Raw genomic sequence first — 16,599 nt, 5'->3', positions numbered from 1 at the left:
TCTCTCTCTCTCTCTCTCGTCCTGTCCTATTCCTCCTCGGTCACACCCCTGACCCCCCTCCAGCTAGACTGATGAATGGGTACATGGTCCTGACCAACGGGGGGTCCCAATCTCGCCCCTCCTCCCCTTACTCCCGCACCCTGCCCCACACCCTCTCTCACCCCACAGGTGATGTCATAGTCAACATGGATGCCAACCCCTCAGTCAGGAAAATGGACACGGTGGTGAAGTTAGATGCTGTAAGCTTTGGCACGCATGTCTCAGATTTTTTTTTATCTCTTTTGATTTTTGAAAAGGACAGAAGTAGAGATGCACTCAAGGACTGAAATTGAGGTTCATGGCTTTTACACCTCTGATGCTGTGTGTGGTGTAAAACTAAGATTTTTTGTGTGTGTTTTATATTGATATATTTTGCATTTTCATTTGTGTGTAATTTGGTGCCGTTTTGTGTGACCCTCTCCCTGTAGTCGTCTGATGCAGTAATTAAAGTTGATGTGGTAAGTGGTATGAATCTGTCCCTCCTCATTTGAAAGAGATCACCATGTGGACAGACATCAATTGCCACTTGTAACATTTATTTACTATGCCAGGTAGCACTTTTGTTAGTTTGTTCAGACGCTCTCTCTCGTATCTGCAGAATGAGGAGGAGAAAGAAGAGAAGAAGAAGAAGAAGAAGAAAAAGAAGGGAGAGGTGGAGGAGGACGATGAGACCGAAGAGAGAATGCTGGACTGGTGGTCCAAATATTTTGCTTCCATAGAGACACTGATGGAGGTGAGAGATCTATTATAATCTATTATATTGCTTTTTGTTCTGTCTAGTAGGAATATGGTTATATTCTGGAAATAGTGTTTGAGTAGTTCCAATTAGACTGCTAGAGTGTCCTAGAATAAAGTCAGTTCTATGTGTGTGTTGTGGGAATAATCCTGATCTTTTCCCAGATCCTCAGGGCCCAGGAGGCAGCTCTGGCTGAGGCCGAGGAGAGGGAGGAGCAGGAGATAGCAGCAGAGGGAGCAGGTACAACGGTCTCTCAGGATGACTACTGTGTCTCTCAGAACGACAGGATTCTGTTTAAGCTCTAAATAGTGGATAAGAATGGGAGCAGTGGATGGCTGTGATGTGTGCTTTTATAGATGGATGCTATAGGATCAGAGTGTCTATCTCTGCCTGCTTGCGGACTGGTGGAGAGGGCACCAGTTGAGTTGATAATGTGAAGGCATTGTATGCATTGCACACCATCATCACTCGCCTCCTTCATCCCTAGGACCCCCCCCCCCCCCCCCCCCCCGATCCGATTACCCCCGCCCATCTCCACCTAAAATAGAAGGAAAGCATGACTCCATATCAAATAATGTATAGAAATCTATACATCTACTAGCATGTAGCATGAACTCAATTTTAAATAAAAATGGGAAAAACACATAAATTATTAATGTCTTGTTTACCGAGTTCCTGTTAAGACATTCTCCCAGAATTTGAATAAAGGATGAGGTGGCTCTTGTGATAACAAATATGTTCCATTTGAAATTACTCATGATAGCATGGATATCAGTTGCCATGGCAATGGATGGCCAGAGGGGTCAGATGTCAACTTTCATGTTGATTGATATCTGGGGTGCTGTAACGTGTCCATCCCTTCACTCCACTCCACTCAACTCCCCTCCCCTCCCCTGCCCCCTGCCACCTCCACTCCCCCTTCTCCACTCCTTTCCCTCGCTCCACCCTCAGATATCAAACCTGATGACCTCCCTGTAAAAGGCTCCAAGGGGAAGGAGAAGAGCCGAGACAAGAGCAGGAACAAGGACAAGAAGAAGAGTCACCATGCAGGAGAGGGGACAGAGAAACGCCCCAGCAAACCCAAAGTGAACGAGCTGCTGGTCAGTAGGCCTTAGAGATTCCACTGGGCACAAACATACACACCCCTTGCTCTTCAGAGGATTTCTGATACCTGTGTGTGTGTGTGTGTGTGTGTGTGTGTGTGTGTGTGTGTGTGTGTGTGTGTGTGTGTGTGTGTGTGTGTGTGTGTGTGTGTGGGTGTGGGGACATGTTTAACTATATTTGTGGATCCACAGAGTAGTAAACTAACAAAAAGTTGACCAACTGGGGACATTTTATTAGTCCCCACAAGGTTAAATGCTATTTCTAGGGGGTTTAGGGTTCAGGTTAGAATTAATGTTAGGATTAGAATTAGGTTTAGGGTTAGGAGCTAGGGTTAGGTTTTTGGGTTAAGTTTAGGGTAAGGTTAGGGGTTAGGGAAAGTAGGATTTTGAACGGGACTGAATTGTGTGTCCCCACAATGTCAGTTACAAAACTGTGTGTGTGTGTGTGTGTGCGTGCGTGCGTTTGTACTTTCCAGGTGTACAACAAGGAGTTGGAGGCAGAGTATGATAACTTTGAGGACTGGCTCCATACCTTCAACTTGTACAGAGGGAAGGCAGGGGACGACGATGAAGCAGCCCTGGATGACGACAGGATCGTGGGCAGATTCAAGGGCTCCATGTGCATGTACAAGCTGCCTCTGTCTGAGGAGATCACCCGGGAGGCGGGCTTCGACCCTAACATGGGCATGTTCCAGAGCATTCCACACAATGACCCAATCAATGTGCTGGTGCGAGTATTCGTGGTCAGGGTGAGTAACAGCCTAGACTCTAACCCCTGACCATAAACCAAACCTTTGTTGCTCTAAAGCAGGGGTGTCAAAGTCAAATGGACGGAGGGCCAAATAAAAAAATCAGCTACAAGACGAGGGCCGGACTGTTCGAATGTTCATTGAAAAATTTTTAAATGACGCATATAGTCTAGTGAACCTAATTGAACCTACTGAAAACCTAACAAATATATTACAATATGATCAGATAAATAAAGCAATATTTTCTTATGGCTCTGTCAGTAATCTTTAATTTTCAACAGACACAAAAGACAAATTTCCTTTATATAAATATCCCCATAACATGAACATTAAATGAAAGAAACCGGTATTCAAGGCACCATCAGTAGACTATATTTTCTATTTTAGCAAAAGTGGGCTAAATTTACTTCAAAGAAAAAACAATAATAGCAATTTTCTATCATCCACTCAACTGAAATATTTTTAAAATATAATTGGATTGAAATACAAAAAAATAAAGTGCAAAAATCTATTAATCAAAAACAACACTTTGTTTAAGGAGAAGTAACATGCAGTGAAAACAAATATTAAATTTTAACTTTTAAACTTGAACTGAGTAAAAACTCTAAATATGTGATTGCACAGTAATGTTCACTTGTTTGAGGTTGAGGGTGATACTTGGTGGTGTCCCATCTTTTCCACAAGTTCATCAATGTTCGGGGTAAGGCTCTGAGCTGAAGAAATCCTCAGAATTGAGTGGAGGTGTTCAGCAGTAAGTCGACTTCTGTGTGATGTTTTGTTCAGGTTCATCAAAGAAAACAGTTGTTCACACAGGTATGTGCTGCCAAACATAGACAACGTTTGAGCAGCCTGGATGCGCAGCTGGGGCATTGTGCCGGGGAGGAAACGGGCGAACTCCGCAGCACCCACTGCCGCATATTTTGCCCTCAGTGCATCATTGCATTGGAGGTCAATCAACTCCATTTGGAGGTTTGGTGGTGAGCTTTCCACGTCAACAGCAAATGGGTTACCGAGCAGTTCCAACCTGCTTTTTTGTGCTTCAAAGTCAGCAAATCGGCGTCGAAAGTCAGCGGCAAGCATACCTATTTTATCAGCCAACTGTGTGCTCGGGAACGCACTGGTAGAGAGCTTCTCTTTCATGGTCTGGCAGCTGGGAAAGTGGCTCAAATTTTCTTTCCGCATCTGCGTCTCCCACAGAGTCAGTTTGGTTTTAAATGCCTTCACTGTACTGTACATATCAGAGATGACACGATCCCGACCCTGCAGCTGCAAGTTTATTGCATTCAGATGACTCGTAATGTCACACAGAAAAGCCATTTCACACAGAAACATTTCGTCTCGGAGTTGTGTTGTGTCTTTCCCTTTGCTGTCCAAGAACAGACAAATCTCCTCACGAAGCTCGAAACATCTTTGAAGCACCTTTCCCTGGCTTAGCCATCGCACCTCTGTGTGATAAGGCAAATCACCATGCTCCGTTTCTAACTCCGTCAGAAATGCCTTGAACTGGCGGTGATTCAAACCTTTGGCTCTGATAAAGTTAACTGTGCGCGTGATGATGCTCATTACATGCTCCATTTTCAAGGCTTTACCGCACAACGCTTCCTGGTGTATGATACAATGATAAGCTGTCAGCTCACCTGTCGCGTTTTCCTCTTGCATCTTTTCCCGTATCTTCGCCACCAGTCCGCTCCTGTGTCCACACATCGCAGGTGCTCCGTCGGTTGTCAAACCCACGAGTTTTTCCCAAGGCAGCTCCATCTCATTTACACATCTTGACACCTCTTCATACAAATCATGCCCCGTAGTTGTGCCATGCATAGGACGTAAAGCCAAAAACTCCTCTGTCACGCTTAGGTTGGAGTCCACTCCGCGGATGAAAATTGACAACTGGGCAATGTCAGAAATGTCGGTGCTCTCATCCACAGCCAAGGAATATGCAATAAAATCTTTTCCCTTTTTCACAAGCTGCTCTTTTAGATTGATGGACAACTGGTCTACTCTCTCGGCAATGGTGTTTCTGCTCAGACTCACATTTAAAAAGAGTTGCCTTTTTTCTGGGCAAACTTCGTCACAAACTTTAATCATGCAGTTTTTGATGAAATCCCCCTCCGTAAATGGCCGGGCTGATTTAGCGATCTCTTCTGCCAAAATAAAACTGGCCTTGACAGCAGCCTGGCCTTGTGATTTGGCTTTTTTGAACAGAGCCTGTCGAGATTTGAGGCCTCGTTTTAATTCCTCTGCCTTTTGTAGCCTTTGTTCCATGTCCATATTCTTGTTTTTGTCCGCGTGTTTCGTTTCATAATGTCGTCTCAGATTATACTCTTTCAGTACCGCCACACTTTCTCCACACAGAAGACACACAGGTTTTCCAGCTACCTTCGTGAACATATACTCCGACTCCCACCTTGTTTGAAACCCCCGGTTCTCAGTATCCACCTTCCGTTTTGCCATTTTTGATGGGTATCTGAAAGTTAATTTTACTGTGATGCTGACGACTGCTGTGCCAATAAATATTGAAATGAAGCAGCCTACTGCTCGGTGCGTCACCTTTGCATTGTGGGAAATGTAGTATTGGTGCGTGTAAAAGATCTGCGGGCTGCCGGCTTGCTGCGGGCCGGTTCTAATAATAAATCAAGATCATCCCAGGGGCCGTAAAAAACCTTCTTGCGGGCCGGATGTGGCCCGCGGGCCTTGACTCTGACATATGTGCTCTAAAGCATAGCGACCTAGTCATGTATTCTCAGTCAACTATTTTTTTTTGGGGGGGGGGGGGGGGTAAAATAAGGGTTCAAAAGATTTTAAGAATAAATGACTTAATAAAAACCTGAACTATACCACATTCTTCAACTTTCTGTTCCAGGCCACAGACCTCCATCCTGCTGATGTCAATGGAAAAGCGGACCCCTACGTCGTCATCAAACTGGGCAAGTCAGAGCTGAAGGATAAAGAGAACTATATCTCCAAACAGCTCAACCCTGTCTTTGGCAAGTGAGTGTGGATGGATACACTGACTGCACTTTGCTTCTGATTCAGCTATTGTATTGAAGCATTACTTGACTCATGCATTGGCAGCGCCATCTATGAAAAGCTTACCATTTCCTATTTGCATTTTAGTCATTTAGCAGATGCTGTTATCCAGAGCCTTTTTAAAACACACCTTCGGTGACAGAATCCTTTCTACATACAGTTTTATCCAAGCAATATCAAAGCTCTTTTGGAAAATGTTGATGTGGAGTGGCCCCCCTCGCTATTGAACCTGGTCGATACACAAATACCCCCTTAGGTAAACGTGTTTGTACTTTTTGTAACAATGGTTCCATTGAACAGAAGCTCGAGCCTTGCTTTAGGTGTGGGATATACGATTACATTAGGTATGATATTTTTCTTCCGCTGTCCAGACCAAATGAGAATGTTAACGGTCTAGATGAAAATGATAAATGCCGTGACATTTTATCAGCTAAGAATAATGTAAATGCCTGCGCAAAAGCCTGCCACCGTATCCTCCAATGGACACATTTGTTTATAAATGCCTAATTGTCCTTTTATCTACTGTGCTTTGTTTTTGTTTATGCATACATGTATATAGATCAGGGGATGGAACCAAAATAATTTTCCAAACTTTCCATCCCGAACAGAATCCCTTTTTTCCTCTCGTTCCGTTCCAGTGTTCCGACCAGTTTGAACCCCCCAAAAAAGTAACGGTTCAAATGGTTTATTTTCTGTTGTTTTACCAGTGAAATCAACACAGGTTTTAGATAATAACAAATGTATTTATTTAAACCATTAGCACGGATAGAGAATCCTTCTACAGTATGGAATGCGTAAGCTAGCTGTTTACATGTTTGATTGGTCAGATAAGTGCAGCCGTGAGATGCGACTGAAATTTCACGATGGGAAGAGGACAGAGCGAGAGAGAGGGGTGGGCATGGATGGGGCTTGGAATGTGTTTAGGCTATTATTAGCGTTATAACGTCACCAAATTACAAAATGATATACTAGACATCAGGAATATTTTTGGAACAAAAAATTAACATTTTAACATTTTTAATCATCAAGATTTAAAAATAACGGCTCTGCTCCAGAACACCAGAGATCACGTTCGTTCCCGATTCTGTTTCCCTTCATCAAAAAATGATGTTATTTTTCGGTCTGCAGTTCTGCTCCCTGGACCCCTGGTAGAGATGATGTTATGTGTTATAGATGACGCCTGTCCCATGTTTGACTATGATTGTTTTAAGTGTCTCAACTCAATTTGAGTGGTCCACAATGTGGTTCTGTAAATAATTAGTATTTTGTATCAGTGTATCATTGTGAAGTGACAGTTAAATATTTGTTTCTGAAATCCGCAATATCAGAATCTTATCTCAAATGTCATCCGTACTCTCTTCATCTCATCCTTTTTGGTCTATCCCTTCCATCCCTTCCTCTCCTTGCCTCCCTCAAATCCTTCTCAGGGCGTTTGACATGGAGGCTACGTTCCCCATGGAGTCCATGTTGACCGTGTCAGTGTACGACTGGGATCTGGTGGGCACTGATGACCTCATCGGGGAGACCAAAATCGACCTGGAGAACCGCTACTATAGCAAACACAGAGCTACCTGTGGCATCGCTAACAACTACTCTGTGTGAGTTCCTGTCCGTTTGTTAGTTAGTATGTTCCTCTGTCTGTCTCTTTCAAAAGAAAAAGCAAGTAAATATCGGTAACAGTCTGGTGGTGTTGTTTGTTCCTGGTAGGCATGGTTACAACATGTGGCGTGACCCCATGAAGCCAAGCCAGATCCTGGCCAAGCTCTGTAAGGAGGGCAAGCTGGACGGACCCCACTACGGCCCCGGGGGAAGGGTCAAGGTTGCCAACCGTATCTTCATGGGTGCCACAGAGATCGAGGATGAGACTGGTATGTTGTTAGTATTTGATGCATTTGTGTCATTGAACAGAGCAAGCTTTATTAAGCTTTGCCTACATTTAGAGAGACCTGGTATTTATCGTGTGTGTGTGTGTGTGTGTGTGTGTGTGTGTGTGTGTGTGTGTGTGTGTGTGTGTGTGTGTGTACAGGTCTAAAGAAGCAGACAGATGAGCACCTGGCGCTGACGGTGCTGAAGCACTGGGAGGAGATCCCTAGGGTGGGCTGTAAACTCATCCCAGAACACGTCGAGACAAGACCCCTGTTCCACCCTGAGAAACCTGGCATCGAACAGGTCACACCAACTCCTATATCTCAAAAACTATCCACATTTTATTATTATATAATATATTACATATTACATATTACATATTATATATATTATTATTAGGGTTTATCTAGAACCTTTTTTACCCCTTTTCTCTCCCCAATTTGCAACTTCCCAACAGATTTAAATGTAATGTAGTGCTTTGAGTTGATTTAAATGTAATGTAGTGCTTTGAGTTGATTTAAATGTAATGTAGCGCCTAACAAGGGTGAAATAATCAGACCTGGGTACACATTCTATCTCAAATATCTCAATTACTTTCACATGCATTTCAAATAAGTATTTAGATATATTTTAGGAAAAAGGAAAAGCAGTTTAAATACACTTGGAAAGTATTTGAAAATACTCAAATACACTTCCTTGAATTTAACCTAGGTATTTGAAAATTGTGTTTGAATTAAGTATTTGAAAATACTTTCAAATACAATTTGGTAGACTATTTGGTTTTCAAATAGCCATTCAAATACTCTTATGTTTTGGACTGTGTTTTGGAAAATACATAGAAAAAAGTATTTGAAATACCAGATACTCAAATACATATGTATTTGAACCCAGATCTGTAAATAATTAAGAGTAGTGGATAATGAATCTGTAATAAGCGGTTATAACCTTTTGTGACTTCTGTTAAACTCCACAGGGGCGGATTGAGATGTGGGTAGACATGTTCCCCATGGACATGCCAGCACCTGGACCCGCCATTGACATATCACCACGGAAACCAAAGAAGTAGGTCCTGTCTGGGGCTGGCGCAAGTCTTCAGTCAGTGTAGATACAGTGTATACAAGAGGTGGAACCAAGTCATTGTTTTACAAGTCACAAATAAGTCTCAAGTCTTAGCACTCAAGTCCTAAGTCAAGATAGGCAAGTCCGAGTCAAGTTTCAAGTCAAGACCATCAAGTCAAGTCTCAAGTCCTAAACTTTGAGTTTCGAGTCCTAAACAAGTCATAATGTGCTCTTCACCAAATGTAATACCATTTCATATTTTTAACAAGAGTAATAGTACACTGCTCAAAAAAGTAAAGGGAACACTAAAATAACACATCCTAGATCTGAATGAATGAAATATTCTTATTAAATACTTTTTTCTTTACATAGTTGAATGTGCTGACAACAAAATCACACAAAAATGATCAATGGAAATCAAATTTCCATGAGTCACACTCAAAATTAAAGTGGAAAACCACACTACAGGCTGATCCAACTTTGATGTAATGTCCTTAAAACAAGTCAAAATGAGGCTCAGTAATGTGTGTGGCCTCCACGTGCCTGTATGACCTCCCTACAACGCCTGGGCATGCTCCTGATGAGGTGGCGGATGGTCTCCTGAGGGATCTCCTCCCAGACCTGGACTAAAGCATCCGCCAACTCCTGGACAGTCTGTGGTGCAACGTGGCGTTGGTGGATGGAGAGAGACATGATGTCCCAGATGTGCTCAATTGGATTCAGGTCTGGGGAACGGGCGGGCCAGTCCATAGCATCAATGCCTTCCTCTTGCAGGAACTGCTGACACACTCCAGCCACATGAGGTCTAGCATTGTCTTGCATTAGGAGGAACCCAGGGCCAACAGCACCAGCATATGGTCTCACAAGGGGTCTGAGGATCTCATCTCGGTACCTAATGGCAGTCAGGCTACCTCTGGCGAGCACATGGAGGCTGTGCGGCCCCCCAAAGAAATGCCACCCCACACCATGACTGACCCACCGCCAAACCGGTCATGCTGGAGGATGTTGCAGGCAGCAGAACGTTCTCCACGGTGTCTCCAGACTCTGGCACGTCTGTCACATGTGCTCAGTGTGAACCTGCTTTCATCTGTGAAGAGCACAGGGCGCCAGTGGCGAATTTGCCAATCTTGGTATTCTCTGGCAAATGCCAAACGTCCTGCACGGTGTTGGGCTGTAAGCACATCCCCCACCTGTGGACGTCGGGCCCTCATACCACCCTCATGGAGTCTGTTTCTGACCGTTTGAGCAGACGCATGCACATTTGTGGCCTGCTGGAGGTCATTTTGCAGGGCTCTGGCAGTGCTCCTCCTGCTCCTCCTTGCACAAAGGCGGAGGTAACGGTCCTGCTGCTGGATTGTTGCCCTCCTCCACGTCTCCTGATGTACTGGCCTGTCTCCTGGTAGCGCCTCCATGCTCTGGACACTACGCTGACAGACACAGCAAACCTTCTTGCCACAGCTCGCATTGATGTACCATCCTGGATGAGCTGCACTACCTGAGCCACTTGTGTGGGTTGTAGACTCCGTCTCATGCTACCACTAGAGTGAAAGCACCGCCAGCATTCAAAAGTGACCAAAACATCAGCCAGGAAGCATAGGAACTGAGAAGTGTCTGTGGTCACCACCTGCAGAACCACTCCTTTATTGGGGGTGTCTTGCTAATTGCCTATAATTTCCACCTGTTGTCTATTCCATTTGCACAACAGCATGTGAAATTTATTGTCAATCAGTGTTGCTTCCTAAGTGGACAGTTTGATTTCACAGAAGTGTGATTGACTTGGAGTTACATTGTGTTGTTTAAGTGTTCCCTTTATTTTTTTGAGCAGTGTATATTGCATTTACGCAAATCATGAACGCTTTTAAAAATATCTATATATTTATTACTTTCCAAATAAACGTTATATTTCCATGTAAATACATGGGTAGCCATGAGAAACACCCCCAATAGTGGTCGACTATCGAGGATCGCTATGGGAAGCAATCGGGCGATGTAGGCTTGTACACAATTGCCCAACCTTAACACACACACACACTCTCTGTGTGTGTTTCCAGTAGGCTAACGTATGTCAATGGTTTTAGGAACAGCAGTAACATCAGGCAGGATTTAGGCTACCAACTGCCTAGCCAGTTACAGTGCCTTGCGAAAGTATTCGGCCCCCTTGAACTTTGCGACCTTTTGCCACATTTCAGGCTTCAAACATAAAGATATAAAACTGTATTTTTTTGTGAAGAATCAACAACAAGTGGGACACAATCATGAAGTGGAACGACATTTATTGGATATTTCAAACTTTTTTAACAAATCAAAAACTGAAAAATTGGGCGTGCAAAATTATTCAGCCCTTTTACTTTCAGTGCAGCAAACTCTCTCCAGAAGTTCAGTGAGGATCTCTGAATGATCCAATGTTGACCTAAATGACTAATGATGATAAATACAATCCACCTGTGTGTAATCAAGTCTCTGTATAAATGCACCTGCACTGTGATAGTCTCAGAGGTCCGTTAAAAGCGCAGAGAGCATCATGAAGAACAAGGAACACACCAGGCAGGTCCGAGATACTGTTGTGAAGAAGTTTAAAGACGGATTTGGATACAAAAAGATTTCCCAAGCTTTAAACATCCCAAGGAGCACTGTGCAAGCGATAATATTGAAATGGAAGGAGTATCAGACCACTGCAAATCTACCAAGACCTGGCCGTCCCTCTAAACTTTCAGCTCATACAAGGAGAAGACTGATCAGAGATGCAGCCAAGAGGCCCATGATCACTCTTGATGAACTGCAGAGATCTACAGCTGAGGTGGGAGACTCTGTCCATAGGACAACAATCAGTCGTATATTGCACAAATCTGGCCTTTATTGAAGAGTGGCAAGAAGAAAGCCATTTCTTAAAGATATCCATAAAAAGTGTCGTTTAAAGTTTGCCACAAGCCACCTGGGAGACACACCAAACATGTGGAAGAAGGTGCTCTGGTCAGATGAAACCAAAATTGAACATTTTGGCAACAATGCAAAACGTTATGTTTGGCATAAAGCAACACAGCTGAACACACCATCCCCACTGTCAAACATGGTGGTGGCAGCATCATGGTTTGGGCCTGCTTTTCTTCAGCAGGGACAGGGAAGATGGTTAAAATTGATGGGAAGATGGATGGAGCCAAATACAGGACCATTCTGGAAGAAAACCTGATGGAGTCTGCAAAAGACCTGAGACTGGGACGGAGATTTGTCTTCCAACAAGACAATGATCCAAAACATAAAGCAAAATCTACAATGGGAATGGTTCAAAAATAAACATATCCAGGTGTTAGAATGGCCAAGTCATAGTCCAGACCTGAATCCAATCGAGAATCTGTGGAAAGAACGGAAAACTGCTGTTCACAAATGCTCTCCATCCAACCTCACTGAGCTCGAGCTGTTTTGCAAGGAGGAATGGGAAAAAATTGTCAGTCTCTCGATGTGCAAAACTGATAGAGACATACCCCAAGCGACTTACAGCTGTAATCGCAGCAAAAGGTGGCGCTACAAAGTATTAACTTAAGGGGGCTGAATAATTTTGCACGCCCAATTTTTCAGTTTTTGATTTGTTAAAAAAGTTTGAAATATCCAATAAATGTCGTTCCACTTCATGATTGTGTCCCACTTGTTGTTGATTCTTCACAAAAAAATACAGTTTTATATCTTTATGTTTGAAGCCTGAAATGTGGCAAAAGGTCGCAAAGTTCAAGGGGGCCGAATACTTTTGCAAGGCACTGTATAGCTCAATCTTGGGTGCAATGATCACGTTCCCGCACTGACTGACTGTGTAGAGGCTCATTGATTTAACATTACATTAGCCTACATGCTACACTAGTAAAGTTATAAATTATATAGCCGTCGGCTATATTAACCACGACTTACCGTTCTTTGCGCAGCTTCAAATGTCGAACAAAGTTGGAAATTGTTGCGCCTCCGTCTGTAATTTTCTTCCCGCATGTTTTGCAAGTTGCAATCCTTTTTTGTTGATACAGCGTTGTCTTTATATCCAAAAATAATAATTTTGGGTATCATCTTTCCAAGAGCTCCATCTGAATTCACCCGCCGACGTTCCTCTCCACTGCCACCCACAACTTTTTCTCAGCTGGCACAATTTGATTGGCTGCTGTCCAATTCAAACTGTAATCCGTTTAAATGAAGAGTTGATGCGCTGCACACTTTTTTAATAGCATAATTTTTTTATATATTTGGGCTTGGGGAGGGTATCAAGTCAGGTCGGAGTCATAAGGCTCAAGTCCAAGTCAAGTCACAAGTCATTGGTGTTAAAGTCTAAGTCATCATATTTGTGACTCGATTCCAAGTCATGTGACTCGAGTCCACACCTCTGGTGTATACTATACATCACAGATAGATCATGTGACAACTTTTACATATGAACTCCTTTCTGAAAGATTGACTGAAGTATTGTATCTTATTTATGGTCCAATATCAAGTGCTGTTTATATAACTCTTAAATCATATGGACTTGTAGTTTTCCTACTAATTGCGATTACAGGTTTTCTGTGGTAAGTGTTGTATGTCCTTAGAGTGGGTTGGTCATCTAGCATTAACCCTGGGACATGGCTGTAGAGTCCACACAGCCATGTTCCAAGGCTAACTTAGCACCAGACAACAGCAGTCCAACTGTGTGTGTTCCTCCCTCCCTCCCTCCCTCGCCAGATATGAGCTCAGGGTGGTTATATGGAATACAGACGAAGTAATACTCGAGGACGATGATTACTTCACTGGGGAAAAGTCCAGTGACATATTTGTCAGGGGGTAGGTACCACAGAGGGCCGTGGCGCTAAGCCCTGATCGCCCCGTGGGTGTGACAAAGTGGCGTGCTGCGTTTTTTGGCGTTAATCATTGTTTTTTTTTGTTTTGTTTTTTGTTTCTACGTTTTCCGTGTGTTGGGTGTTTGTTTGTCGTGTCTCGTTTGATGTCCTCTCTCTCTCTCCTGTGTGTCGATGCTGTGCTGTTGTCTAGCTTTGAGCTGCGTGTTATTATTTGGAACACTGATGACGTAGTTCTAGAGGACGATGCTTTCATGACAGGAGAGAAGATGTCTGACATCTATGTCAAGGGGTAAAACACATATGATTCCATCGCATGGCTCGTACAAACCCCTCGCCCTCCCTTTACCCGCCCCTTTCTCAGCTAAACAACCAGAACTCTGCTCCCCTGCTCAAGTCCCACCCCTCTCCCTCAGCCCTCCTATCAGCACGCAGTAAACCACCATGCCTTCACGCCTACAGACAGAGGAAGCCAATCAGGGCCATACCACTAAAACCGCCTAAAGAGTCAGTGTCATCAAAGACATCACACAAATGACACTAGGGCCAGGCCATTTACTCATCTAAAATGGACTAATCGTTATTGAATTATCCAGATCATGGATAATGGTTTGCAATAGGTTCTGTGGATGACACACGTATTGATTTAGAATTTTTCTTTTCAGCAGGTCTCATACACATTATATTGGATATAAGCCAGGATATGTCCATGGCAGCCAATTTCTAATCATCCTTACTGCCATTTGTTTAACTGGTATGGTCCTGCATTCCTACAGCACATTCCTACATTGTCTTGGGCCGGGGTTAAACGATAGCATTAGTCAAGAATGTTTGCATGGGAAATATCCTTATTGTTTTTTGCAATTTTATTGTAATATGATGCTTCTTATTAATGATAATAGTATAATAAATTCTAATGGACATTGAAAGTCATAGAAATGTTTTTGGCCTCCCCTCCTGCTTCTCCAATGTGCCCACCTTCAGGGTTTCAAATTCAGTCCATTCATCTTTTTATTATTCCAGTTGAAGAATTTAAAACTGCCATCAATTTTGAAAGATAGATTTTTTATTTATTTAAATGAGAATTTTGATTTCCTTTCTGAATTGAAAATGAATGGAACCCAACCCTCTTTACCAACCACTGCCCGCTTGACACCACTGCAGCAGTACAACTCACCTACAGTACTGTACTGAGCCTGCATTGAGACACATGTTGCATTGTATGACACTTCTGCTTATGTTAACCTCGTCGTATATGCATCTTCCCTCCAATGAAGGAAAGCACTGTCATAAACTCTTTTGAGATCATTTATGTGACTCTTTTTTGTTTTTTTGGAAAGCTTTGTGTTGTGCATGGCAATAGAAATCATGTGACCCTCCCAACACCAAATCAGGTCATTTGTATTTAAATACACAGTTCATACCGTGTTCTTATTCAGTCGTTATCAGATGGTACACTTCATATGGAATTTACCCAGGTCCACACAATCAGCATTATTTCATAGCCACATTTCAATTGGTTTGAATCATTCATCTCATACTGTTTTTTATTGGAGGGTCACATCATGCATGTGTTTTGCTTTTAAAATACTAACTTTCCTTTTTTGTATTAAATGGCCCAGACCTGTAATGCATAAAACACATTCGGCCATACTATAAATGATCCACTAACAATCTCAAATCACATTCACTGATGTAAGATGGTTGATCTTCACTGCATCTGCCTAACCTCCACAGATAACCTTCACACAGAGCTAGCTGATATGTAACAAAATAACTTAATAATAACACGGTCCTTACACCCAATTTACAACATTATTACCCTGACCTCTAACCTTTGACCCCTGTGATATTTAACCCTTTATCCCAGGTGGCTGAAAGGGCAACAGGAGGACAAACAGGACACAGATGTCCACTACCACTCTCTGACAGGCGAGGGGAATTTCAACTGGCGCTTCGTGTTCCCCTTTGACTACCTGATGGCCGAGGAGAAGATTGTCATCTCTAAGAAGGAGTCCATGTTCTCCTGGGATGAGACAGAGTACAAGATCCCTGCACGCCTCACCCTGCAGGTCTGGGACGCTGACCACTTCTCCGCTGATGACTTCCTAGGTAGGCCTACACTGCTAGGGCTCTCTGGAATGCTACATATTCTTCTTTTCATGTCTATTTTCTCAAATGTTCTGTATTTTCTCAGCCACTTCTTCTATAGCTCCTAGATCACATCCCTCAACCTCTTTCATCTCTTGTCCTCTTTCTTGATTTTCCCGTATGAAAAATGCATCAAAAATGTCAATTGTAATTCAACATAATAATTCACATTTCCTGTTGCTACGGGGTTATTTTCCTGCCGTAGGAAACGGGCTTAAATTAGGATCCGGCATCTGTATCTCCTCAGATATTTCCTCAGTTATTCACTAATGCCCTGTATTTTCTCTCCTGACAGGTGCAATAGAGCTGGACCTGAACAGGTTTCCCCGCGGGGCGAAGACAGCCAAGCAGTGTTCCATAGGCATGGTCCAGAATGAGGCTGAGCTGCCCTGCATTTCCATCTTCAAACAGAAGAGAGTCAAGGGCTGGTGGCCATTCGTGGCCCGCGACGAAAACGACGAGATGGAACTCACGGTGAGAGAGAGAGAGAGAGAGAGACTAATCTTCGAAACCCAGAATAAAAATGTCACATGATTATTTAGGTTCAGGGTCGAGATGTTGAGAGAAAGATACTAACGCGACTAGCGAAGTCTCCACCCCCCTATCTGGAAACTCTCAGCCGTCCGAATAACCAGTGACTAAAAACTCGGGCACTGGAACTACTGTTGCTTGCTAGTCGTTGCATCCCAGAACCCTTTTGACGGACAGTACGATACCCTTTCTTTTAAGTAGTCTGTCCACTAGAGATTACACATACATAGACACGAACGCATACGCACACACGCACCGCACACACCCACACGTTGGAGTATTGGATTGATTGTTGTCGTCTTCTCAGGGTAAAGTGGAGGCGGAGCTTCATCTGATGTCGGCAGAGGAAGCGGAGAAAAGTCCTGTTGGTCTGGGACGCAATGAGCCTGACCCTCTGGAGAAACCAAAGTAAGATATTTACAGTTATAGTATACACACATTAAGACGATACACATATACAGACAAAATTAACACAATCACACAAAAAAATGATTTTAAACGTGAAGGTGGGAAAGAAAATAATGGTGCGGAGT

The 16,599-nt window shown here is 43.2% G+C and overlaps 1 protein-coding gene across 1 annotated transcript in view; it reads left to right on the top strand.

The window, feature by feature from the left end:
- Window positions 1-16,599, top strand: part of LOC139415665 (otoferlin) — a 153,463-nt gene that overhangs the window by 134,657 nt on the left and 2,207 nt on the right. Inside the window, exons 31-45 of the mRNA XM_071163785.1 lie at window positions 64-239; window positions 468-497; window positions 638-772; window positions 940-1,015; window positions 1,727-1,875; window positions 2,355-2,627; window positions 5,488-5,615; window positions 7,082-7,252; window positions 7,362-7,522; window positions 7,681-7,823; window positions 8,494-8,582; window positions 13,272-13,370; window positions 15,255-15,496; window positions 15,831-16,009; window positions 16,374-16,474. Of these exons, the coding sequence (XP_071019886.1) occupies window positions 64-239; window positions 468-497; window positions 638-772; window positions 940-1,015; window positions 1,727-1,875; window positions 2,355-2,627; window positions 5,488-5,615; window positions 7,082-7,252; window positions 7,362-7,522; window positions 7,681-7,823; window positions 8,494-8,582; window positions 13,272-13,370; window positions 15,255-15,496; window positions 15,831-16,009; window positions 16,374-16,474 (2,152 nt within the window). The remainder of the gene's footprint in view (window positions 1-63; window positions 240-467; window positions 498-637; window positions 773-939; window positions 1,016-1,726; window positions 1,876-2,354; window positions 2,628-5,487; window positions 5,616-7,081; window positions 7,253-7,361; window positions 7,523-7,680; window positions 7,824-8,493; window positions 8,583-13,271; window positions 13,371-15,254; window positions 15,497-15,830; window positions 16,010-16,373; window positions 16,475-16,599) is intronic.

This window comes from Oncorhynchus clarkii, chromosome 8 (assembly GCF_045791955.1).
Source record: "Oncorhynchus clarkii lewisi isolate Uvic-CL-2024 chromosome 8, UVic_Ocla_1.0, whole genome shotgun sequence".
In the NCBI taxonomy this organism is placed as follows: Eukaryota; Metazoa; Chordata; class Actinopteri; order Salmoniformes; family Salmonidae; genus Oncorhynchus; species Oncorhynchus clarkii.
The sequence above is the reverse complement of the archived record's forward strand: the minus strand, read 5'-3'. Positions and strand labels throughout refer to the sequence as shown.